Here is a 16,755-nt window from a genome sequence, read left to right as displayed (position 1 = left end):
GTCATCGATCAGTCACCGATCAGTCAAGTTCGCGTCAAACTCACGTCACCAATCCGTCCGACTTATAGTAAAAATCTTTGACTGATCGGACGGATCGGAGGATCGGACGGATTGACCTTTCTGACGGATTGAACTCTACTACGTCACATGTTGAACTCATACAAATTACGGAATCTTAGTTTCGTTTTATTTAATTAAAATGGCGCCACGGAAAAATACGAAACGTTCAAGTACAGAAGCTCGACATTTTATTATTATTTATTCAGCAAAATTATAAGAATTAAAAGAGAAGAGAAATATGCAGATAAAACTAAACTTAGACATTATTAAAGAATTATGATTGTCGTTTATATTTAGGCTATTTTTTCAAACCCGATGAGTGCTTAGACGGTGTTTATCGCGACTTTTAAATAAATTTCCCGAAAATGCTCTAAAAAATGAGATGAAATGATTATTAATTGAAAATTTCGTTGTATCATTTTCAATAAAATAAAGAAATATGCATGTTGGACACTCGAAAATGATGCAAACAAAATATAAAGTATAATTTCCCTCAAAATTCAACATATTTTTTTGGGGAACAACCCAACAAAAATTTATTATATCCAATGATGGTTTTTATGTAATCAAATCTTCATGAAATGAAAAAAATTGCACCCTTATTCAACACAGAAAAGAGTTTAAATATCTTAATCTCTATATTATTTAAATATATAAAAAGTAACTTATCCAAATTAAATTGAAATAACTGATTGCTTACAAAAGTGCATTATTTTGTTACATAACTTTTATTCTTTTTTTTTTAAACCTTAAGAACATTCAGAACATTGGTGCTTATCATTTCAACAACATTTGTATTGCTATCAAGTTTGATGACTGTCTCAAACGATTTATCATTCATAGTACCCGACCCATCCATTCATACCCAATCTTTTTTATTCCATTCGTATGTTCTTATAACAATTGGACTGTTTCCAGTGTTCCTCTTCTTTTTTCAGCAGCTATGTGTAAAACAAAGCTGCAGTCATTGCATATTATTGTTGACATGCTCACAGTTTCTTTGCAAAGGCGTTGAAACACAGGAACTTTAATGTTGGACTGTTGTTATTCACATTTCAAGTATATGTAAATCACACGTAAGATTAGTTAATTCTAAAATAAGAACGGAATGATGGGAAAAAGTAATTATAACGAGTATTTTGAGTGAGGCCAACTTTATACAAAACAATAATTTATGTAAAGTTAGTGATTAAAAAAGAAACTTTACTTTTTAGATTTTAGTAAATTTAGTGGATTTAAATGGCGACATAGCAATAGAAAAGGGGGATACTATTCATAATGATTAATAATACATCACATGAGTCAGATAACTTCAATGAACTTTTCAACAGACTTTTTTTTCTATTTTATCATTCTTGATACTTTTAAATCTTTCGTTTTCTAGCTTTAACAGACAAAGCAAAATTACATAGTTACGGTGGAGACCTTTACTGTATACAAAAATAGTTCAGAAGCAATTGATTGCAGAATAAATAATATTTCAGATTTGTTTAAATACTGTAAAAACAGTAGATAAATGCAACGGAATACAAATGAAAACGAATGCTTGCTCATTTTAGATGTAATAATATCTGGAATGATATAATTTCTCCTAAAAAGTATAGAAAGGAAGAATAATAGGTAAAATGATCAAATTTGGTAAATGTTTGACAAGTTTGTGATATTGAAAACCCTGGTGTAATATGTTTTTTAGTAATACAGAGATTTCTTTGGTTAACATCAAAAACATTGTTACATACAGGAAAGAATCTAACAAGTTCAGATATATAAACACCATAAGATGGTGTCAAAGGAACATCATCATTTTAAGAATGAATAGTTAACAATAGGAAATGAAAAACCATATCTTTTATCGGTAATTTGATATTAAGCTTCCCGTGAGAGATATAGATATCAATATCCAAGAAAGGACAGTGTTCATTGTTAGTATGAGCTTAATTCAAAATCAGTTCAGCAGGATAAATCTCTTTATTGTACATACTGAAGTCGTCATTATTGATAGCCAATATAGCATCTAAATATTTAAAAGTGTCAGTAAATGCTGATGGGTGAATATGCACTAAATTATAATTTCAACGTAAAGGGTATCATTAAGGCTCTTAAATATTCGTTTTAAAAATATCAGATTCTAACCCTACACATGAAATAATTCAGCAAATAATCAAAGGGTGATATATTTTTCATCAATTTCAGATCTAAATATTATATGAGAATAAAACTGTCCGAAGTGAAATGAAAACGGTTTGTCACCAGCTTTCAGATAAGCGAGGAAAACCGGAGGAAAAACTCTTATTCATTCGTTTAATTATTATTATCTGTTAGAAATAAAGGCAACAGTAGTATACCGCTGTTCGAAATTCATAAATCGATTGAGAAAAAAACAAATCCGGGTTACAAACTAAAACTGAGGGAAACACATCAAATATAAGAAGAGAACTACGACACAACAGAAACTCAACATTAAAATGTAACACACACAGAAACGAACTATAATATAACAATGGCCATTTTCCTGACTTGGCACAGGACATGTTAAGAAATTACTAATTACAACTAACCCTAACATAGAAAGGATATTAAAATAATAATCAAAGACATATTTGAATCAATACACATATAAAGGTTTTAGCATGTTCAGGGGCTAGAATGAATTTCTGACAAAAACGTTGGGCATTAATTAAATGGAATCCGCGGCCTGTAAAAGTAGTAAGGGTTCAGCACTGATATGAAGCAGAGATTAATCAAATTTGGTTAGAAACAAAAAACAACATAAAACGTTGCGTAGAGGTTTTAAAATCAAGAGATCTCTCATTTATGGAAAAACTATTAAATCTACATTTTTTGTCTTTGATTGTGTATAAACTTGAACTAAGAGGCATTCCAGATATACATATAAAAAAAACCTTAAGAATATTTAGAGTTGTCCTTTTCAGGGACGAAAAAAACAAACAAAAGCTCAAGGTATGCTGTTTACCGATGAAAGAGGATGGATAGTTATTATTATTTTAAGGGACTTATAAAATCAAAACAGTCGAATAGCTTGTACAGTATTATGAATTCAGAAACATCACCAATAGAAAACAATAGGTAAATACTGTTTAACCTCACTAGACAAACAATTTGACAAAAAATACTTTTTATATTCTTGTTCAAGCAGACGTTTACTTTATACGTTCTTGTTCAAGCAGAAGCATTTGGCAAATAAAAGTGGCCATAGGTTATACTAATATTAACTTCCGTAGTTTTATATTATGCACAGTTTAATTCTTGTGGAATAAATAAAGTAAAAGATAACTAGGACTTGAATACTATTGATTACATATATAAACAGATAGAAGAAACTGAATAGTTCAATATTGCCGATTAAAGCTTTATGAACGCCTGCACAAATTGACCTGATAAAATAATAGGACTTTAATCTTTTGAACAAAGTACGAAAAATGAAGCCCTTTCTGTTATGATTTTGACTTTGGTAGATACCTAATATTTTGCCTGGTCAAGTTATTGTAATTCCCACATCATCTACCACTATTGTACAATTATGTACACAACACCCGCTATGTAATATGTCTACTATATTGTTCACATAAATAATACATCTCCTTTCAACTCAATATGCTTAATGTGTAATAGTAATTAGAATAGCAAAAGTACGAAAATAATTATTATTAAAGTTAAAAATATAAAAATATACCAAGATTAAATAAATGATGTATAGATAAATCCACTTGGAATGATTAATATAATATGATTTGCTTTTTCTTTCTCATTTTAATTTCCACCCGTAAATGAGAGTGTTATAATACGTGGACCCTGTGGGTTTACGTAACAGAGGATTTACAGTTGAAAAAAAGGATCTCAAATAGTTTTTCAAAAGATACCAAAGGAACAACCAAAAACCATAAGTAGAAGACAAACTGACAACACAATGGCATACACTAAAGACAAAAGACCGTTTACAAAACATTGCATAGAAACTTAGGACTAAACAACACGAAACAAATAAAAATACCGGGGGTAAACGCAGGTGATCCGGGATGGTATGGAGATACACACACTTATGCATAACTTTTCGTTTTATTATTAAACTTAATTGCACCTGTGTTATCGTAAAAACTTAGAAAAGATTGGTACATCTCTTATGAAAAATATTCTGAGACGATTTAATAAACAAACCATATGACACAGTGATGGTAGACAGCACATAGACATACTTTATTCCTCATTCTTCATACCTTATTCTCTTGATTGGGATCTATATTTGATGTTTCGAGTAACAGTTTGACCATTTCGAGTTCTCCACTACTAGCAGCTTTGTGTAAAACAGTGTTCCCATCCTGAAATAAACAGTTGAAATATTTTTAATTCTAAAAACAGAACGAAATGGTGGGGAAAAGTATAACTAATTCATTCGATAATTCAAATGTGGCCAATGTTATACAATATGATTATTGATGCTATAAGTGGATTTAGATGGTGACATTACTATAAGTGCCGTAGGCATGATTCCAGATGAATTATAATACATCATGAGTCAGATGGTGTGTCAACTGACGTTTGATTGTTTAAATGTTCTGGAAAGTTTGAAATATTTCATTTTTAAGCATTCCGAAGTAAAACTCAAAAATCAAGATAACATACTGAATTTTAGAGCCGTTTATCTGTTAAACAACAGAGATCCTATAATAAACTATGTTTGCATAATATGCACGGGATATAATTATTGATCAAGAAGAAAACAATATGAGTGAATATTGTCAGCAAGTCAACTGCGGATAACTAAACGTATGACAAGTATATTCTGGCGGGTGAAAAACATGTGATGCTGAAGTTATCCACCCTTAAGGAGCACATGATTTCAATCCTATTTCGTTGGTGAGGTTCGTGTTGCTCATTCTTGTGTTTTCTATATAAAGGCAACAGTATTATACCGCTGTTCAGTGTTGTGTGGACTTGTTCGTCTTTCCTCTTATTTCCGTGTTTTACCTTGACATTGTTAGTTTTTCTTCGACTAATGAGTTTTGAATGTCCCTTTGGTATCTTTTGCCTCTTTTTTCATACAAAAATATGCACTTGTAGTAGTAAATATGAAAAACAAAATGTTATCATTGTGGTGTAAGTCGTTGTTAATAATTGTCTAGATGTTTCAGATAACAAAACATCGATTGTGTGTCATATGAGACCTTAAGCTACTTATTACGGATTATCGATTAAAGACCAGTTGTACATATTACATGCAAAATAAAATGTTAATGACATTTTAATATGACTACTGTTTTTTAAAGCTGATACATGGAGCCCAATGATTAACGTGATAATAGATGTGTTTAAAAGGAGGCGGAGATAATTTTTACTGTCAATTATATAACGGGAAGTAGCGAGTGTCAACAGCCTTAAAGAGAACTTAACCTGAACAAGATTGATATGCAATATGTTAATGTCTAACAATATTGTTTAATTATTTCGGATTTGTAATTTAAAATAAAGCTGAGATATTTTATGCCAAAACATTTTGCGCTGGATACTATAACTGTTTAGACAGTTTTGGATAGTTAACCTGTTCAAAAAGTTTTTATTTATTAATTACAATGTACTAGTTCATCAAAATAACAAATTGTCGGCTTCCAAGTTACAGTCACAATAATTTACTAATATTTAAAAAAAAAAATTATGAAATATATATTGTTTCCTCGCAAACCTTGCTGTAAAGTTCTGTGCGTATGTGTTTATACACTTTTTAATTCATTTATTCCGTAATCGCCAAATTGTTTGTTTTTAATAGTTCTAGGGACTTAAAATGTGTATTAAGTTACTTGTGAGAGATAATTTACATTTTTGTAGTTTCAGTTAGGCAAATAATAGGATATAAGTCTAGGTTCGGGTTAAACCGTGTATTTATCATACATATTGAATTGAAAACTACAGGGCATAGACTCTTGACCTAAGGATGTTTAAATACTTAGGCCCCTTGTATGTTGCAAAGCATTTCGTATGTTTACCCCAGTAAAGATATTAGGCTTATAATTTGGTACGCCAGGCGGGCATTTCGTCTACATACGATTCATAAGTGGCGCTGAAATCAAAATAGTTGGAAGACTTAACGAAGTTGACAAACACTGCTTAAAAAACCACCAATTCCAACAAGTTGTGCCTATTTAGCTATGGCCATTAAAAAATAATGAGATAAAACAACTAGAGAAAAATTTCCAAATGATATAGAATATACCATCATAGGTGTACACATACATGTTGAAATAAAAGTAGCCTTTTTGATATTTTAAATTGTATTTTTCCCAAGGGAGGAGGAAAAATCAAAAGTATTACAAAGTATAAAAAATGAACGACTTTATTAAAATAATTTGACAATCTTAGCAAGCAATACGCGAACTAAACTTGAACATTTTGAGACTATCACTTACTCAGTGCCATGGGTGGCTGAGTTCTTTATCACGAAGCTACGTCTGAATTGCAAATACATCTTCTAAATATACTTGTTTCAAACTAATACAAATTAAAAAAAAGAATCATGCTTTTTTACGTTTTAATACAAAACACCATGCGTAGCATACAACTTGAGTCGAAATTTGTAAATGTTTTGCATCACTCATCAATAAAGCAGTATAAAATGCTTCTGGTTCTTTTTCATACTGTAAACCAACATATTTTCGCGGAAAGTTTATTTCGCGTTTAGCCCTTACAAGCCCATTTCACGGAGATTAAATTCCGTTATTTTCAAATTTCCTTAAATAAGGAAAGATCCAGGTTTTACATATTCCCAACGATTTATATTCGCGTTATTTTTCTACTAGCTAAAGTCATGAAAAAAATTGCTCGCGAAAATAAGTTGATTTACAATATAACGTCCTACATTTTCATGTACAAACGTACATCACAAGACGAACAGACACAACTGAATTCATGTTCCACTAGTGATCTCATCTTACTTGTTTTCATAGTCTAAGTATGTGTTCAACAAACTCGACAAACTGGTCTGTTAAAAAGACTAATTGACCTAGCTATTCCAACTGAGAAAAAGAGAATGACGGCATTCATTTTTTTTTTTTTTTTTTTTGTAATTTTAAGTTCATTGCTTCCATTATTTTCCGAAAAAAAGGTTTAATAAAAAACTCTTAGCAAATTTAGTTTTTTCTCGTTATGAACGCTATTCTCAATATATCTCCTGCCGTAAAAGACAAAGATATTGGTACATGTGGTAAGCTCAGTCTGTTCATCCGTTATATTTAATTGACAGTGTGAACTATTGTCATTATATTCCGTCCCACGTCTGCCAGTCCTTCCGTTAACTTAAAAACAAAATATAATTCTCTAAAAGTAGAATTGAATGAAATTTGCCAAAAGGTATCTTCTTAAATATTATATCACAAAATATGCAGTTTTCTGCTCTCAACTTAAACTTAAACGTAAACAACTAGAAACTAGAGAGAACTAGCCAACGAAAAACTTCATTAACTTTGTAGGAGAACATGGTCATTTATTTTTGCAGTGAGACATAGGCCATTACAATTTAAGTTATGACGTATATACATGTATATACTAACTTTCATTGGACATTATATGTTACACTGCATTTGTATAATCAGGGATTATGTAGAAACCCTGATTTTTCAGGAAATTTGCATAATCACTAAAACATTAGTATTATATATAATCCATGAAAATGACCCGTGAATTCTTATAATCCCTGAAAATGTTAAGAATTATTCTACAAATTTCCTGAAATGATTTCAGGGATTACCAATAATAAAAGAAGTTCTCTGTTCTGGTAAAAATATATATCAAATACTGACTAATAAATCACAGGTATAACCTCTTTATGGTTTAAGTGGACAGTTTTTATTTTCTGTTTAACTATCAAATCTTATTCAAGTAAAATGAACAGTGTTGCTGATGATATTCTATTTAACAGTGTTAAACCACATCATAAACAAAAAAGAATTTGAAATCCATAATACGAACAATAAATTTCCTGGAAAATTAAAAAACATTGAATTCAAACTAAGCACTAAGCAAAGAAATGCAACAAAACGTCGAGAAACACATATAAAACACATGCTTGATAAATTGAACATAATTTAGGAGGAAGATGTGATACCGATTCGGCATATTGATCGTGTGGAAAGGGAGACCCCAACAATACAATGGTCATCCTTCATTAAAGGGTTGAAAAGGATAATGACTGACTAAGAAGCAGGAAATTATGCTCAGATAATATACAAGGAATATTTTTCATGGGTAGATGTACTTTGTCAACAGTTTTTGTTTTCATTGTAAATATCGAGGTTGCAGTTGCGCATCACTACCTCATCTAACACCTCCAGTGTTATCCTATGTCTTCATAGAATTACACTTACACTTCAATTTGACCAAGGTGAGTATAGTTCGGTAAGCAACCGTCATATTCCTGACTTCGCACGGACATTTTCCGAAAAGAAGTTGGTTTAACCTTGTTTGATAACTAGCTTAACATCCTACAGTTTTTGCAGCCTTAGGCGTTACTATTTTAGCGATCAATCAGCGGTCATCGATCAGTCACCGATCAGTCAAGTTCGCGTCAAACTCACGTCACCAATCCGTCCGACTTATAGTAAAAATCTTTGACTGATCGGACGGATCGGAGGATCGGACGGATTGACCTTTCTGACGGATTGAACTCTACTACGTCATATGTTGAACTCATACAAATTACGGAATCTTAGTTTCGTTTTATTTAATTAAAATGGCGCCACGGAAAAATACGAAACGTTCAAGTACAGAAGCTCGACATTTTATTATTATTTATTCAGCAAAATTATAAGAATTAAAGGAGAAGAGAAATATGCAGATAAAACTAAACTTAGACATTATTAACATGATTAAAGAATTATGATTGTCGTTTATATTTAGGCTATTTTTCCAAACCCGATGAGTGCTTAGACGGTGTTTATCGCGACTTTTTAATAAATTTCCCGAAAATGCTCTAAAAAATGAGATGAAATGATCATTCATTGAAAATATCGTTGTATCATTTTCAATAAAATAAAGAAATATGCATGTTGGACACTCGAAAATGATGCAAACAAAATATAAAGTATATTTTCCCTCAAAATTCAACATATTTTTTTGGGGAACAACCCAACAAAAATTTATTATATCCAATGATGGTTTTTATGTAATCAAATCTTCATGAAATGAAAAAAATTGCACCCTTATTCAACACAGAAAAGAGTTTAAATATGTTAATCTCAATATTATTAAAATATATAAAAAGTAACTTATCCAAATTAGATTGAAATAACTGATTGCTTACAACAGTGTATTGTTTTGTTACATAACTTTTATTCTTTTTTTCAAACCTTAAGAACATTCAGAACATTGGTGCTTATCATTTCAACAACATTTGTATTGCTATCAAGTTTGATGACTGTCTCAAACGATTTATCATTCATAGTACCCGACCTATCCATTCATACCCAATCTTTTTTATTCCATTTGTATGTCCTTATAACAATTGGACTGTTTCCAGTGTTCTTCTTCTTTTTCCAGCAGCTATGTGTAAAACAAAGCTGCAGTCATTGCATATTACTGTTGACATGCTCACAGTTTCTTTGCAAAGACGTTGAAATACAGGAACTTTAATGACTGTTGTCATTCTCATTTCAAGTATATGTAAATCACACGTAAGATTAGTTAATTCTAACGAGTATTTTGAGTGAGGCCAACTTTATACAAAACAATAATTTATGTAAAGTTAGCGATTAAAAAAGAAACTTTACTTTTTAGATTTTAGTAAGTTTAGTGGATTTAAATGGCGACAGAGCAATAGAAAAGGGGGATACTATTCAAAATGATTTATAATACATCACATAAGTCAGATAACTTCAATGAACTTTTCAACAGACTTTTTACTATTTTATCTTTCTTGATACTTTTAAATCTTTCGTTTTCTAGCATTAAACATCCAAAGCAAAATTACATAGTTACGGTGGAGACCTTTATTGTATACAAAAATAGTTCAGAAGCAATTGATTGCAGAGTAAATAATATTTCAGATTTGTTTAAATACTGTAAAACAGTAGATAAATGCAACGGAATACAAATGAAAACGAATACTTGCTCTTATTAGATATGAGATCTGGAATGATATAATTTCTCCTAAAAAGTATAGAAAGGAAGAGTGAAAGGAACACTGGTTTATACAGCTATTTCCTATTGGAAAACAATCTGATTATAGAAAATGTTAATGACTGCAGATGTGCAAAATATTGTTATAAAAAGTAAAATCACAAAAATACTGAACTCCGAGGAAAATTCAAAAAGGAAAGTGCCTAATCAAATGGCAAAATCAAAAGGTGAATGACGACATGTTTGCGCTTTATATTGAATATTACCATAAAAGATGGGATGTCAAATAACTGAAAGTCTGCATGTTGATATATATTGATGAATTATGTCCTTGCACCGGTGATAAAATTTGGTAAATGTTTGACAAGTTTGTGATATTGAAAACCCTGGTGTAATATGTTTTTAGTAATACAGAGATTTCTTTGGTTAAAATCAAAAACATTGTTACATACAGGAAAGAATCTAACAAGTTCAGATATATAAACACCATAAGATGGTGCCAAAGGAACATCATCATTTTAAGAATGGATAGTTAACAATAGGAAATGAAAAATCATATCTTTTATCGTTAATTTGATATTAAGCTTCCCGTGAGAGATAAAGATATCAATATCCAAGAAAGGGCAGTGTTCATTGTTAGTATTAGCTTTATTCAAAATCAGTTCAGCAGGATAAATCTCTTTATTGGACATACTGAAGTCGTCATTATTGATAGCCAATATAGCATCTAAATATTCAAAAGTGTCAGTAAATGCTGATGGATAAATATGCACTAAATTATGATTTCAACGTAAAGGGTATCATTAAGACTCTTAAATATTCGTTTTAAAAATATCAGATTCTAACCCTACACATGAAATATTTCAGCAAATAATCAAAGGGTGAAATATTTTTCATCAACTTCAGATCTAAATATTATATGAGAATAAAACTGTCCGAAGTGAAATGAAAACGGTTTGTCACCAGCTTTCAGATAAGCGAGGAAAACCGGAGGAAAAACTCTTATTCATTCGAAGGATTCTAATAGTCTTGAAAAATCTAGAACGTCAAATTTAACTTTAACCTTGACATCAATTTCAATGTTATAAAGCAAGGACCTCAAATCAAAAGACCTAAGGTCCCTACTGTATGTGTTTCATGAGTTATAACAACATACATCTAATTATGAATACAAAAGGGGAGAAAACTCCCATTAAATGTCAACGTACCCTTTCAACCAAAAATGTATGTTTAAGGACATGTCGTAACTTACAATTAAGAAAAAAGTTATTTGTCGCTACCTTCTACGGTTTCTTATGATAAGTGATAATTAGCAAAAAATAAAAAAATATAATATGACCTTGACCTTATTTTCATTTTGATGAACCAAGGACCTCAAATCAAAAGACCCTGAGATATTGAGGATGGCGACAGGGCAGTGCGTACTCTTTTAGACACTGCTAGTTTTTGGACTTTTAGTACGTTTAAAACCACTTAAATCAGATATAGTGACCGATAATAGATGTAAACCTGAAGACTTGGGATATTACGCATGTACAAATCTATCCTTCTTGACGAAATGGGACTTAATCCTAAAAAACGTTTGCCCTGACCCTGTAACAGAACATAAAATTGCCTACAACAAGAATGACATACAAGCAACAAAAGCAACAAATATCTTTTTACAATGCGGTTTTACCTTACTTATCCTCATGAGCGGTGATATTGCACAAAATCCAGGCCCAATAAAATAACCATGTGGATATGCTGTAAACCAACAAAGCCAAATCAGTGGGCTATCCAATGTAAAGATTGTCTGTTCTGGCACCACATTAAATGTATTAACATGCCTATACGCGAATATAATGACCTATCTAAAAACATGATTTTGCAAATCATGTATATAACCAAACTTTACGAATTCTTTTTTCGAGCTGTCAATCAACGAGGAAACAGCTGATATGAATTATCTCCCCTTTCATTCAACCACGTTTTCCGGATCGACAGATGTAAACATTGGGAAATCATTTGCAAATGGTAACATGCATGAAGATGTTTTTTAAGACCTAAAGAAAGTTCGGAGCAGTAACATCAGCAACTTAATGTGTGGGTATTTGAATATCAGTAACCTTAGTTATAAATTTGAACCCATTAAAAACTTATTACTTCGAAATCTCGTAGTTAATCTCTTTTTATCAGAAACTAAAATTGATGAATCTTTTCCCAATGCCCAGTTTTGTGTCGATAATTTTACAACATGGCGTGCTGATAGAAATCAACACGGTGGAGGTCTTATTGCATATGCTGAACTGATCTTGCAGCTGATAGAAAAAATCAACTAGAATTCTTAGATGTTGAATCTATTGGTATAGATGTAGCGATTGGAAACAAAAAAAATCGTTCTTTTTTGGGATATATAAGCCTCCTAGTATGTCAACTGACCATTTCAAAACAGATTTTACCAAAATTATTGACAAAATATGACATTTATAGAACAAAATTCAGTGGTAGTAAGAACAGGGAAGCATATAGACGTCAACGCAATTATGTTACAAAACTCAAACAAATAAGTTTATTAACCAATATTTAGTGCTAAGGGCCCAAAATCTTAAGATTTCTGACCAACAGTGAAACCTCTTCTTACAAATAAAGGTAATGTACACCAAAAGGAAACTGTACATGTCCTCTCTGAAAATAATGTTTTAATAACAAAACAAGATAATAACTATTTTTGTTGATGATGATCACCCGAGTATTTTGGCCATTAAAGATAATCTTCCCGATCTTGACCAAAACAGTTTTACCTTTTCCCCTATTGATCAAGACTTTGTTGAGGAACGTTTACGTAAAATTAATGTTTAAAAAGCCACTGGAATAGATGGTATGTCACCCAAATTACTACATTTTGCTAAGCCCGCTATTGTAAAACCTCTTACAGATATTGCTTATTTATCATTATCATCATCAACCTTCCCTGAGCATCTTAAGAAAGCTCATGTTGCACATATTCACAAAAAGAATAGTGTATTAGAAAAAAGATATAATAGACCGGAAAGTATGTTACCGCCCATTTCAAAACTTTTAGACAATGCCATATAAGTACGAATAGTACAGTACTTTAATAATATCTTCAATCCATTTTGACAGCTTTTAGATCAGGCTTTGAATGTCAGTCAACTTTATTAAGAGTGATTGAAGATTGAAAATAAGCCTTAGACCAATAAAAATACCTTACTTATCAAAAGCTTTTGACTGTCTCCCCCATGACTTACTGCTACTGAAACTAAAAGCTTATGGTCTTTCAAAATCCTCACTTGATATGTTTTTTAGTTAATTAACAAAGAAAAAACAGTGTGTGAAAGTAAACCAAAATTTAAGTGGTATGCTTGACATATTTAAAGGGGTACCAAAAGGTTCCATCCGTGGACCCATCCTTGGACCCATCCTATTTAAAATGTTTATAAATGATTTGTTCTTTATATAATTTTGCTGATGACAATACTTTGTCAAAGTCTGGAAATTCCTTACAAGATGTCATTTCTGCTCTTGAGGAAGACAGACATTATTGAATACAGCGGTTTTCTTCAATTAAAATGCAGGCCAACCCAGAGAAAAGCCAAGCTATTTCTTTTGCCAAAACACAGATGATAACAAGATTGTGTTTGATTTGGATGGTATTTCTATATCATGTAATGATGAGGTAAAACTACTTGGAGTTACAATTGATTTCAAATTAAACTTCAATTTACATATTTCAAATATTTTTAAAAAGGCTGCAAGGCAATTAAATGGTTTGAAGTGAATTGGGGAAACACCTAAACAAACTGAGTAAACTTAAAATTTATTACTCATTTGTTGTGTCAAATTTTAGTTACTGCCCTTTGACTTGTCATTTCAGTGGGGAACAAAATACAATGAAAATAGAAAGACTACAAGAGCGATCGCTTTGTTTCATTTATGAAGACCATCAGAAGTCGTACGAAACACTCCTGCAGATTTCAAAACTTCCATCGCTAGTAGAATACGCTCAATTGCCTTGGATACCTTTAAAATAATTAATAAAAAATGATCCTGTATTTATTCAAGATCTAGTTGTTATAAAAAACAATTCATGCAATTTCAGGTATGTGAACACTGCTGAGGGACATAGATTAAGAACCTCGAGTTATGGTGAAAGATCTTTATCTGTTATTATGTATATATGTATTACTCAAATCTATGGTGGGTTCCAGATCTATGGCAAATTCCTAATCTATGGTAAATAAGACGTCACAAACGCCAAACAAATCATACATCTATGGCAGTTTTTTGTTTTTTCCAAATCTATGGCAGATTTTGATATTACGTAATTTTCCGATACAATTAAACAACGTCACGTAACGTCCAAACCGCCGCTAACGATGACGGTTTTGTTAAATAGAAGAATATTAAAGGCCAGTTTTCAAGGACTCTAATTCATAAATTAAATTATATTTCAGAATCCGAGTTTACGTTAACGGAAATCCCTGCAAATGAGAAAATGAAATCATCGGATTCGGATGAAATAAGAATATTAGCGAACAAACCCATAGTCATTCGTAGCAGCAAAATCGCTGGTGCAGGCAATTTCACACAAACGAATATGTTTTTAGTGCTTTCAGTGTTAATGTTTTGTGTTTGTTTTCTCTTGCTTGTTTTCTTGTTCTTATGTTCCTCGTGTTGTCCCTTAAAATTACGAATTTTTGCTGTGCATTTTGGTTTGCATTTTGCTTTTCTTTCATAATTTTTCGTTGTGATATGCTGTGTTCTTGTTATTTTTTTTATCCCTATGGTCTCTTTAATTTTTCTTTTACATGTAACATAACCCATAGCATTTTGTCAACTATATAACAGTGACTACCTGTACTATTGTAGCAAATACTCTTTCTTGAGATTTGGAAACAAACAAAAATCTGTCACAGATTTCTAATAAAACTGTACTGTTGGAGAAAGAAGGATTTTTTTAAGAAAACCACGTGTTTGAGGCAAGTCATTGTTCATTACAGGACTTCGACTTAAAATCCTCATCCGTTAAAAAAAGATTTATTAACGCTCATATAAATACTTGGTAAATGTCAAGCTGCTTTTTAGGTTGTTAAAGGACTTGGTTAAATGAAGGGTCAAACAGGTACCATGCACAGAGTAGGAAATGCTTATTTTTCCGGGGCACACCATTTCACCCCTTAAGTCTGTGTTCATTTCACAAATGCTTATGGGTATGCTTCCTAGTTGTACTCCTAATCCGTTTTTCTTATACTGGCTTTTACTTAAAAGCAGCTTTTTCGCTACCTTTGGACATTTCGACTTGTTTAAGGCAACTTGGAAATCATTGGTCAGATATGTACTGACTGGTCCTTCATTTGCAGAAAATCTGCCATAGATTTGAAAACTAGAAGTTCGCCATAGAATAGGAAAATAAAAAATTGCCATAGATTAGGATTCTTAACAATCTGCCATAGATTGGGGATGGCATGACGTCATATTTACCATAGATTAGGAATCTGCCATAGATCTGGAACCCACCTTAAATTTGAGTCCTACATATATATGCCGACTTTAAATAAAATTTACTTACTAACTTATCACTTATGGTTTGCCGGTTACAAATACATATCACTTATATCAAATGCATAAGGGGAAATAACTCTCATATGGAGTCTCCGGATTTCTAAGGTCAAAATTATTCTCCATATCCTTAAGATATAACGAGCAATTTGGTAAAATAAATTTGTTTTAATCTTTTACGGTTGCGAAGGAGTAGTCAGAACAAGAAAAACAGTGTTCGGGGAGATAACTTTTACAAAGTAAATAGTTCGGTTAAACATTGTCAGATTTAAAAGCGTATAAACTGTTCGATATCATATACCAAATATCTAAGCGACAACTTTTGAAACAACAATACTGCGCAAGAAAAAAAAATGGCGGAAGAAAAGAAAAAATAAAAACCAATTGTTAGAGAATAATTTAAGGTCTTTCCACCCCAAAAAAAAACAAATCTAGACAGGAAAATAGTCAATCAACTATATATCACGTAATTAAGATGACAAATAATGTCAGTACCTAAATTCTATACTTCAAGACCATCATGTATTATTTGTGAAGTTGATACGAAATATTTATCAACAAGGTCTTGGTATCTTCCGATGATTCTCTTTAGAAAAGGGACGAGGCGTTTTTTTACATAACCCTAGTTCATCAACTTGCTGCTGACGTTTAATAAAGTCTGAGGTAATCTAAAAATATCATAAAATCTAATCTAATCAGGTTTAAAAAGCATTTGATTATACACCATATAATGTATTATAATTTTGATTCTAAAATAGAACCTTTCTTATAAGAATTAAATTTTATGATATTAATTAGCAGTAATTCAACAGGTGTGAAAATTATGTAATATAAATGATATTTTCAAGATGTAAAACATTAAATCACCTAGGTCATATAGTTTTGTCATCAGACTAACATATTTCATTTCCTGGAAAGCAACAACAATTTAGATCAAACATTCGATGAATAGAACACTTTGAAATATATATATCATTGGTTAATGGGTTAAATCTTTTTATTTGAAAAGAA

At 31.3% G+C, this 16,755-nt stretch overlaps 1 protein-coding gene across 1 annotated transcript in view; it reads right to left on the bottom strand.

Moving 5' to 3' along the window:
• Window positions 1-16,755, bottom strand: part of LOC127699901 (putative ankyrin repeat protein RBE_0317) — a 639,895-nt gene that overhangs the window by 75,012 nt on the left and 548,128 nt on the right. Inside the window, exon 6 of the mRNA XM_052203294.1 lies at window positions 4,296-4,397. Coding sequence (XP_052059254.1) covers window positions 4,296-4,349 — 54 coding nt within the window. The 5' untranslated portion in view covers window positions 4,350-4,397. The remainder of the gene's footprint in view (window positions 1-4,295; window positions 4,398-16,755) is intronic.

Source organism: Mytilus californianus, unplaced genomic scaffold, assembly GCF_021869535.1.
Source record: "Mytilus californianus isolate M0D057914Y unplaced genomic scaffold, xbMytCali1.0.p SCAF_43, whole genome shotgun sequence".
Classification (NCBI taxonomy): Eukaryota; Metazoa; Mollusca; class Bivalvia; order Mytilida; family Mytilidae; genus Mytilus; species Mytilus californianus.
Note: the sequence above shows the minus strand (reverse complement) of the source record. Positions and strands in the feature narration are given on the sequence as shown.